This window comes from Cebus imitator, unplaced genomic scaffold, assembly GCF_001604975.1.
Source record: "Cebus imitator isolate Cc_AM_T3 unplaced genomic scaffold, Cebus_imitator-1.0 Scaffold266, whole genome shotgun sequence".
NCBI lineage: Eukaryota > Metazoa > Chordata > Mammalia > Primates > Cebidae > Cebus > Cebus imitator.
Genome location: NW_016107581.1, coordinates 1,375,309 through 1,385,627, shown reverse-complemented (window position 1 = coordinate 1,385,627; position 10,319 = coordinate 1,375,309). Strand labels below are relative to the sequence as shown.

At 45.1% G+C, this 10,319-nt stretch overlaps 1 protein-coding gene across 1 annotated transcript in view; it reads left to right on the top strand.

Annotated features, from left to right (window-relative positions):
- Nucleotides 1–4,512: 4,512 nt before the first annotated feature.
- Nucleotides 4,513–10,319, top strand: part of BSPH1 (binder of sperm protein homolog 1) — a 13,255-nt gene continuing 7,448 nt past the window's right edge. Inside the window, 2 exon segments of the mRNA XM_037728512.1 lie at nucleotides 4,513–4,698; nucleotides 5,417–5,439. Of these exon segments, the coding sequence (XP_037584440.1) occupies nucleotides 4,589–4,698; nucleotides 5,417–5,439 (133 nt within the window). The 5' untranslated portion in view covers nucleotides 4,513–4,588.

Below are 10,319 nucleotides of genomic sequence, written 5' to 3'. Positions count from 1 at the left end.
CACGCACCACCATGCCCAGCTAATGTTTTGTATTTTTAGTAGAGACGGGGTTTCACCGTGTTGACCAGGATGGTCTCGATCTCTTGACCTCGTGATCCACCCGCCTCGGCCTCCCAAAGTGTTAGGATTACAGGCTTGAGCCACCACGCCCGGCCATCCTCTTTCTCTTTCTCCCTTTGTCCTTGCCTCCTTTTCCTTCCTCTTTGAAGCCCTTTCTCTGTCTCTGGCTTTTGCTCAGTGTCTCTCTTTCTGTCTTCCTCTCTCTTCGTCCATCAACCTGCTGCTTCTCCTTCTTCTTTTTTTGTCAGAGGATGGAGTCTCACTTTGTCACCCAGGCTAGAGTGCAGTGGCGTGATCTCAGCTCACAGCAACCTCCACCTCCCAGATTCAAGCCATTCTCCTGCCTCAGCCTCCCAAGTAGCTGGGACCATAGGCACATGCCATGACACCCAGCTAATTCTTGTATTTTTAAGTAGAGATGGGGTTTCACCAGGTTGGCCAGGCTAGTCTCAAACTCCTGACCTCAGCCTCCGAAAGTGCTGGGATTATAGGCATGAGCCATAGTGCCCTGACTGAATCAATCTGCTTCTCTGATTCTCTTTCTACACACTACTTATTTCAGGGCAGGAATGTATATCACAATCATCAGAGGGCCTTTAAGAATACAGACACCAGGCCAGGCACAGTGGCTCATGCCTGTAACCTCAGCACTTTGGGAGGCCAAAGTGGGAGGATCACTTGAGCCCAGGAGTTCAAGACCAGCCTGGGTAATATAGCAAGACCCCAAATCTACAAAAAAAAAAATTTAATTAGCCAGGCATGGTGGCATGAGCCTGTAGTCCCAGCTACTCAGGAAACTAAGGCAGAAAGATCACTTGAGCTCAGGAGATTGAGGCTGCAGTGAGCTGTGATCATACCACTGCACTCCAGCCAGTGTGAGACCCCATTTTTTTTTGACAGAGTCTCGATTGTTGCCCAGGCTGGAGTGCAGTGATGCGATCTCAGCTCAACGGCAACCTCCACCTCCTGGGCTCAAGCAATCCTCCTGCCTCAGCCTCCTTAGTAGCTGGGGTTACAGGCATGCACCACCACACCCAGCTAATTTGCTGGATCTTTTTGTAGAAATAGGATATTGCCATGTTGCTCAGGCTGGTTTCGAACCCCTAGGCTCAAGTGATCCTCCCACCTCTGCCTCCCAAAGGCATGAGCCAGCACGCCTGGCCAATTCAGCCTTTAAAAAGGGGAAAATTCTGTCATTTTCAACAACATAGATGAAACTAGAGGACACTCCGCCGGTGAAATGCCACATGATCTCTTTTCTATATGGAATCTTAAAAAGTTGAACTCACAGAAGTAGGGAATAGAATGATAATTACCAGGGGCTGGGGGATGTTGATCAAAGGATACAAATTTTCAGTTAAGAGGAATAAAATGAGGCCGGGTGCGGTGGCTCACGCCTGTAATCCCAGCACTTTGGGAGGCCGAGGCGGGCGGATCACCAGGTCAGGAGTTCAAGACCAACCTGGCCAACATGGTGAAACCCCATCTCTACTAAAAATACAAAAATTAGCTGGGTGTGGTGGCGCACACCTGTAGTCCCAGCTACTTGGGAGGCCGAGGCAGGAGAATCGCCTGAACCTGGGAGGTGGAGGTTGCAGTGAGCTGACATCATGCCACTACACTCCAGCCTGGGTGACAGAGTAAGACTCTGTCTCAAATAAAAGAAAAAAAAGAAGAAGAAGCTTTAGTGATCTATTGCACAGAATGATGACTATAATAAATAATGATGCATTGTATGTTTCCAAATTGATTTTTTTTGAAGTAGATTTTTTTTTTTAGATGGAGTCTCTTTCTGTCACCCAGGCTGGGGCGCAGTGGCACCATTTCAGCTCATTGCAACCTCTGCCTCCTGGATTCAAGCGATTCTCAAGCCTCACCTGCTCTTTAATGCCCCAGAGAGCCCGATAACACAGACACTATTATCCTGATTTTAGAGAAGAGGAAGTTACGGTTCAGAGAGCATAGTGACGTGGCCAACCTCAAGCAGATGGTAAATTTTTTACATTCACTTTTCCTTGATTAAACATTTATGGAGCTCCTAGCACTATGCCAGCTGTGCACTTTAAAATATATATATATATAAGAACAGGCCAGGTGTGGTGGCTCACGCCTGTAATTCCAGCACTTTGGGAGGCTGAGGTGGGTGGATCACGAAGTCAGGAGTTTGAGACCAGTCTGGCCAATATGGTGAAACCCCGTCTTTACTAAAAGTACAAAAATTACCAAGGCGTTGTGGCGCGTGCCTGTAATCCCAGCTACTCAGGAGGCTGAGGCAGAGGTTGCAGTGAGTCGAGATCACGCCATTTCAATCCAGTCTGGGTGACAGAACAAGACTCCGTCTCAGAAAAGGGAAAAAAAGAAGCCAGGTGTAGTGGCTCATGCCCGTAATCTCAGCACTTTGGGAGGTTGAGGCACGTGGCTGATCACCTGAGGTCAGGCGTTCGAGACCAGCCTGACCAATGTGATGAAACTCTGTCTCTACTAAAAATACAAAAATTAGCTGGGCATGGTGGCGCATGCCTGTAATCCCAGCTACTCAGGAGGCTGAGGCAGAAGAATCACTTGAACCCAGGAGGCAGAGGATGCAGTGAGCCAAGATCGCACAATTGCACTACAGCCTGGGCAGCAAGAGTGAAACTCAGTCAAAAAAAAAAAAAAAACAGAAACATTTAACATGAGCCCTACTCGCTTTACAAAGGTTTAAGTTAAATGTGCGATACAACATTGTTGACCAAAGGTGCAGCAGATCTCTAAAACATGTTCCTCTGGCTTAATTTTAGTATTTGAAAGATTTTCAAGATTTGTTCAAGCCAGTAATTCTAAATAACATTCTAGAACTATGAAATTCTAGAAATAGGAAAAATTCCTTGTGGATTCCATTCTTCTGTTCATACAAACAAAATTCATGACAATATTAGATTTATTTATTCCTAGCTTATTCATCAGTCCTCAGGCATACAGAAATAGCAGAAAGACATTACAGACTGGCTGGGTGCAGAGGCTGACGCTTGTAATCCCAGCACTTTGGAAGGCCAAGGCAGAAGGATTGCTTGAGCCCAGGAGTTTGAGACTAGTCTGGGAAACATAGCAAGACACCGCCTCTACAAAAAATAAAATTTAAAAATTAGCCAGGATGGTGATGTGGGCCTGTGGTCCCAGCTACTCAGGAAATTGAGGCAGGAGGATTGGTGAGCGCAGGAGTTTGAGGCTGCAGTGAGCTATGGATTGTGCCACTGCACTCCAGCCTGAGCAATACAGCAAGATTCTGTCTTTATTGACGGAGTCTCTCGTTCTGTCACCCAGGCTGGAGTGCAGTAGTGCCATCTCGGCTCACTGCAGCCTCTGCCTCCCGGGTTCAAGCAATTCTCCTGCCTCAGCCTCCCAGGTAGCTGAGATTACAGGCATGTCCCATCACACCCAGCTAATTCTTTTGTTTTTTTTAGTAGAGATGGGGTTTCACCATGTTGGCCAGGCTGGTTTCAAACTCCTGACCTCAAGTGATCCGCCTGCCTCAGCCTCCAAAAGTGCTGGGATCACTGGCTGAGCCGTTGTGCCTGGCCTCCAGATTCTGTCTTTAAAAGAGAAATAAATAAAAAATTGACTGCAAATGGGCTGATAAACTCAATTCCTCTATTTTATTCAGTTGCTAAGGGATTTTTGGATCTCGTATGGCTAATAAAGGGAAACTGAAGAAATACTTGCAGAATGGGAAACCGATGACATGCAATGCAATCGTGATTACACGAAACAAGATGCTAAGGGAAGGATGTGTGGCTCCACAAATGTGATGTCTTAGCACATTTGGTCTTCATAAAGCATCAATAATAATGGCAAAAATACAGTGTGCCAAAGACCACCCACTATGTTGTAGAATATAGTCTACATCCATAAAAGATGTTTAAACAAGAAGGAAAGAGGTGCCGGGCGTGGTGGCTCACGCCTGTAATCCCAGCACCTTGGGAGGCCAAGGTGGGCGGATCATCTGAGGTCAGGAGTTCAAGACCAGCCTGGCCAACATAGTGAAACACTGTCTCTACTAAAAATGCAAAAATTAGCCAGACGTGGTGGCACATGCCTGTAATCCCATTTGCTCGGGAGGCTGAGTCAGGAGAATCGCTTGAACACGGAAGATGGAGGTTACAGTGAGCCAGGATCACACCATTGCACTCCAGCCTAGGCAAAAAGAGCAAAACTCTGTCTCAAAAAAAAAAAAAAAAAAATAGTAACTAAGAACACACTGTGTTTTGGAATCCATGATTAATCTGACCTTTCATAGTTGGAAACGTAGGTGTCCATAGATGGCGCACCGACTCTTCCTCAGAACTTCAAAGCCATTTGCAGCCCACTAGGTTAATCACCAAGAACAGTGGCCCACACACAAGGTTCGTGGAGCATAAACAAAGGTGCTTGTATTGGGGAAGCAAAGCTGCTTCTCCAGGAAGCCTCCCTGGGCCCCTCCAGGGGATTCTTGAGCCCTGGCTGACAAAGACCAAAAAGGTCTGAGATTCGGGTAAACCTGTGGCTACTCATGGGATTCCGGATGCTTCTCTTCCTGGAAATGACATGAAATTCCTCAGCCTGCATCTTCCCTCCCTGTTATTTTAAGAATTTCTTTTTCTACATTTCTTCCTATGCAAGGTAGATAGCTTAACTTTGGAGCAGAGCAAGAGCAAGGAAGGAGGGAGAAGGTGGAGATGAAAGATGAGAGAAGAGGAGGAGGAGGGGAAGGGGGAAGGAGGAGGACGGAGAGGAGGAGGGGAAGGAGGAGGACGGAGAGGAGGAGGGGAAGGAGGAGGAAGAGGGAAATGAGGAGGAAGAGGGGGAGGAGAGGAAGGAGGAGGAGGGGAATAAGGAGAAGGAGAAAGGGGAGGAGGGGAAGAAGGAAAAGGAGGAGGGGGAAGAGGAGGAGGAAGAGGAGAAGGAGGAAGAAGGACGGGAGGAGGAGGGGCACAAAGGGGAAGAAAGGGAGGAGGAGGAAGAAAGGAAGGAGGAGGAAGCAGAGGAAGAGGAGGAGGAGAAGGGAAAGAGGAGGGAGGAGGAAGAGGAGAAGGAAGGGAAGGAGGAGGAGGGGGAGGAAAAAGAGGATGGGGAGGAGGTGGGCAGGAAGGAGGGGAGGGGGAGAGGGGAAGGGAAGAAGGAGGAGGAGGAAGGGAAGGAGGAGGAGGAAGGGAAGGAGGAGAGGGACAAGGAAGAAGTGGGGAGGAGGGAAGAGAGGAGGGGACAGGGAGGAGAAGTGGTTGTGGTTAGTTCCCAGGGCCATAAAGTCCTGGCGATCAGCTGGTCGACCACGTGTGTGTGCTGGGAGCATGGCCTGGCACTGGGGGCTCCTGCTGGCTTGGGTCTGCCTGCTTCGCAGTGCGGTGGCTCTTCTAGAGGAAGGTGAGGAGCCAGGGGACCCTGGCTGGGGATAGGGTCCTGCACGTCGGCCACTGTACGCCATCAAATCCCAGACGCCACGGAGGGCAGCAGTCGCCTTTGCTTTAGGTACCTTAAGAAAGAAAAAGATACTCTCCCTTTCAGGTCAGAAACACAATCCATGGGTAAAGATTTTTTTAAAAAAAAATAAGCAAGTTCATCTAATAAAAGCATGAAAGACTAAGAATGTAAATTGAAAAATCCTAGTGACATGTTACGTGAAATCCATTCTCCCTTCACGCTGGGAGATTTTAAATCCCCAGGCAGAGGTTTTGAAAATGAGACTAATTTTCATAAAGTCGATTTTATTCCTTTTCCAAAGCCTATAACAACTATGAAGCAAAAATCTAAACATAAGAAGGGAATTTACTATAGATGCATCTGACATGTTTGATGATGACAGAGAATAGTTGCAAAAACAATTTCTTATGGAATGGCCGTGAAGAATGATCTTGCATATATTTCTTTTAAGTATTCTTCAGGACATCTTTGCATTAAAAAAAATAACACTGTGTTTGCTAATACTTCCTTTTAAAAGAATGGAAAAGAAAAAGATAGTATGACCACTGCTTTCTTATCTGCTAGAATTATTTTATACATATTGAAAAATAACACTTTACTTGGCCATAGGTGTCTTTTTTTTTTTTTAAATCAGACATCATGTTTGTAGCTACATAAAAAAGACTATAGATCAGTGGGGCAAAAAGCTAATTAAGATGACCCTAAAGCTTCTCCACTGTCATTCAATGTCTGGTCTCCTGAATTATTGATGTTATATATTTCCACATAATACTTGTGCTGTTCAGACCCCTAGTGATAAGGCATTTCTCTTAATAATGCATAAGTCATGGGCCCTGGGCTATTAGCCTGTATTTTAAATAATGTAGTGCGAGTCTACTTTTGATCTGCAGAACTGTTCACTATCTTCCTCTCTCCCCCTTGCAAGCATCTGCTTCCTGGACTTACTGTCTTTTTTTTTTTTTTTTTTTTTTTTTTGAGACAGAATCTTGCTCTGTCAACCTGACTGAAGTGCAGTGGCGTGATCTCAGTTCACTGCATCCTCCACCTCCCAGGTTCAAGGGCTTCTCCTGCCTCAGCTTCCCGAGTAGCTGGGACTACAGGCACATGCCACCATGCCCGGCTAATTTTTATATTTTTAGTAGAGATGGGGTTTCACCATGTTGGTCAGGCTGGTCTTGAACTGCTGATCTCAGGAGATCCACCCAACTTGGCCTTCCAAAGTGCTGGGATTACAGGTGTGAGCCACCACGTCCAGCCTATTGTCTCTTAAGAGTTTCTTTTTAGCCACTGAGGAGCAAACTGCATTTTTTTTTTTTTTTTTTTTTTTTTTTTTTTTTTTTGAGACGGAGTTTCGCTCTTGTTACCCAGGCTGGAGTGCAATGGCGCGATCTCGGCTCACCGCAACCTCCGCCTCCTGGGTTCAGGCAATTCTCCTGCCTCAGCCTCCTGAGTAGCTGGGATTACAGGCATGCGCCACCATGCCCAGCTAATTTTTTGTATTTTTAGTAGAGACGGGGTTTCACCATGTTGACCAGGATGGTCTCGATCTCTTGACCTCGTGATCCACCCGCCTCGGCCTCCCAAAGTGCTGGGATTACAGGCTTGAGCCACCGCGCCCGGCCCAGAGAATATATTTTCATCACTCAGGAATAGTGATGACCTTGAGAATACAGGTGGTGTAACCCAGCACTGAAATGCAAGCCACAGATATGTTGAAATTTTCTTTTTTTTGGTGGAGTCTCACTCTGTCTCCAGGCTGGAGTGCAGTGGTACAATCTCGGCTCATTGCAACCTCTGCCTCCCGGGTTCAAGCGATTCTCCTGCCTCAGCCTCCCTAGTAGCTGGGACTACAGGCAAGCACCACCATGCCTGGCGAATTTTCATATTTTTAGTAGATAATGGGTTTTCGCCATGTTGGCCAGGATGGTCTCGGTCTCTTGACCTCGTGATCCACCCACCTAGGCCTCCCAAAGTGCTGGGATTACAGGCTTGAGCCACCGCGCCCGGCCACAAAGTGCATTTTTTATGTTAGTTGTATTCAGTACAGTCAATAGCAACTGGGTCCCCACTGCAATCCAGTCTGCGGATAGTGAGATGCCATCACAAATAAGGGGAATGTGAAAACATACACATCTAGGGCTCAAAGTCTTGCTCGAAGCCATAGACTAGGCTTGCTTGAAATCCAGACATGCTGGAGAGAAATCTGAACTCCTAACTTGCCAGGAGCAGAGTCTAGTGGGACAGAGGAGGTGAAGGGAGCCTCTGTTCTTGATGAATGGGGATGCAGGAGAGCTCTCGGCTATGGTTCCTACCCTTCCCCTTTGGAGAAGCATTGCATTTTAGTGGTTTAGAAGAAGTGACATGATAGGCTTGCTACGTGCACAGGCTCTAGTGGGAAGATTAGTGCATGATCGAGTGGGAAGACAGAAGACGAAACAGACCGAGTGTGGCACCTGCTAAATCTGTATGCCTGACCTGAAAAAGGAAACGTGGATGAATTGGCAAGACTTCACAAAGGACTTGGTTGAGTGATCTTGTTCCAGGGCTAGAAATTTGCCGTGTACAAAATGTCATGGCTATTCCAAGTCGACGGGTTGTCTAAGGGATTACATGGGAGTGGGGAGGGGTAGGAGGAGGGGGAGGAGGGGGAGGAGGGAGAGGAGGAAGAAGGAGGGGAGGAGGAGGGGGAGAAAGAGGAGTTTCTTTTGAGCTACTGAAGAGCAAACTCCAAGTTTTTGATGCTGGTTGTATTCAATACAGACTATAGCAACCGGGTCCCCACCGCAATCCGGCTTGCAGATAGTAAGATGTCATCACAAATAAGGGGCATGTGAAAACTCATAGACATCTAGGGCTCAAAGTCTTGCTTGAGGCCATAGATTAAGCTTGGTTGGAATCCAGAGAGGCCAGAGGGAAATCTGGACTCGTAACTCGCCAGGGGCAGAGTCAAGTGGGACAGAGGAGGTGAAGGGAGCCTCAGTTCTTGATGAATGGGGATGCAGGAGAGCTCTCGGCTATGGTTCCTCCTCATCCTCATTAGAGGAGCATTGCATTTTAGTGTTTTAGAAGCAGTGACATGACAGGCTTGCTAGGTGCACAGGACACAGAGACTAAACGGCACGAGCGTCTCCACTTATGAGCATGTGATCTGCACCTCCGCCTCTTCCCACTGGTGCCTGACCTAGTGGGTTTTTAAAAAACTCAGCTGGTGATTCTAATACACAACAAAGCTTGTGAAGCCACTAAGATATATAGATTTTTAATCTATAATTTAACTTTGACAAAGTTATGTAATTATTTTACTAATATCTTATTGAAAAAGTCATAGGGTCTATGGGATTGTCTTGAAACCAATTTTGGGGGGTTCAAATCCTTCCTTTTTTGTTTAAGAGTTTTACGTAAGTAGATTCTTCAAATGTGTGATAAGGAGAGGGGCAGCCATAGAACCATTCTAGGTTGGTAGATATTCGCTCAATAGTTAAAACTTTTCGTTTTGAGAAGGCTTCTCAGATTATAAAAATTATTAGAATAACTGCTGTTAGTGAAATAAATGAGCCTACAGATGAGATAATATTTCATGTAGTGTATGCATCGGGGTAATCTGAGTATCATCGAGGCATGAACTATTGCACTGGTCCATTATGACTGCTGCTTAAATAATACGTGCCTAAGGAAAACGTTTTAATTTCAAGACGCAAAGGCAGCCAGGACAATTTAGCTGAAAAGCAAACTTGTTGAATGAAGCAACATGAGCAAATAGCAAAGTGGTCAGTAATGAATAAAATAGATACAACAAATTCAGAATTAAAATCATTGCTTTTGCAAAAATCTTTTCAAAAAACAAAAAAAAAGTCATTACTTTTTTAAGCATAATATACAAATTTGGTGAACTAGTTATGAACACAGATTATGTTGAGTTATAATGCTTTTATATGAGAGATATCTGCAAATTAATTATAGTATGTGTAAGTTCTCTTAATCAACATGACATTTGCAAATTTATTTGTTGGTAAATTGTGCTTTTCTATCGTACATTATTTTAATGGTTATTAAGCATCATGTAGCATGGGCTGTTTGAAAAAAAATCAAAATTTTCACTCTGTATTTATTCTATATTCATTCTATGTTCTATTTCATCCTAAAGTTATGACTATTTTTCTTTTTTTATCTTGTTTTCTTCTATCTCCTTCTTGAATTAAGTTATGACTATTCTTAAAGACTCAATTAAATGAACTTTATAAAAGTTATTTAATATTTAACTAAACACATGCTGGTTTTAAATCAAATAACCTTTACATAAAGTCACTTCAGGAACCATGCAAAGTGACAAAACAAAAAATTCAATTTCTATGGAGGGGGAGGTAAATATTACAGGTTTAATGGCTCATAAAGGAACAACGGCTGAGAAAAGCTGCTTTAAGGAAAAAAAGTAAAGTTATCAGGCAGTTTCTTTCATTCCAGGAATATTAGGATATTCAAACTGGGGAGGACTTGACACCCTAACGTTCTCTCCATTTTACAGCAGAGTAAACTGAAGGCAGACTGTTGGTAAGTGGTTGAGCCTGTGCCCTGATTTGGGCCGTTACTTCCTACTGAACCAACCCCTCCAAGGGGGATTCAAATTGAATTACCATATGCTTAACCTTTTTAAAATTAATGGAACTTAACACTTCTGAACTTTGTCTCTAAGATGATGGAAACAGCCAGGCACAGTGTTGCACGCCTGTAATCCCAGAACGTTGGGAGTCTGAGGCAGGCAGATCACAAGGTCAAGAGATCGAGACCATCCTGGCCAACGTGGTGAAACCCCATCTCTACTAAAA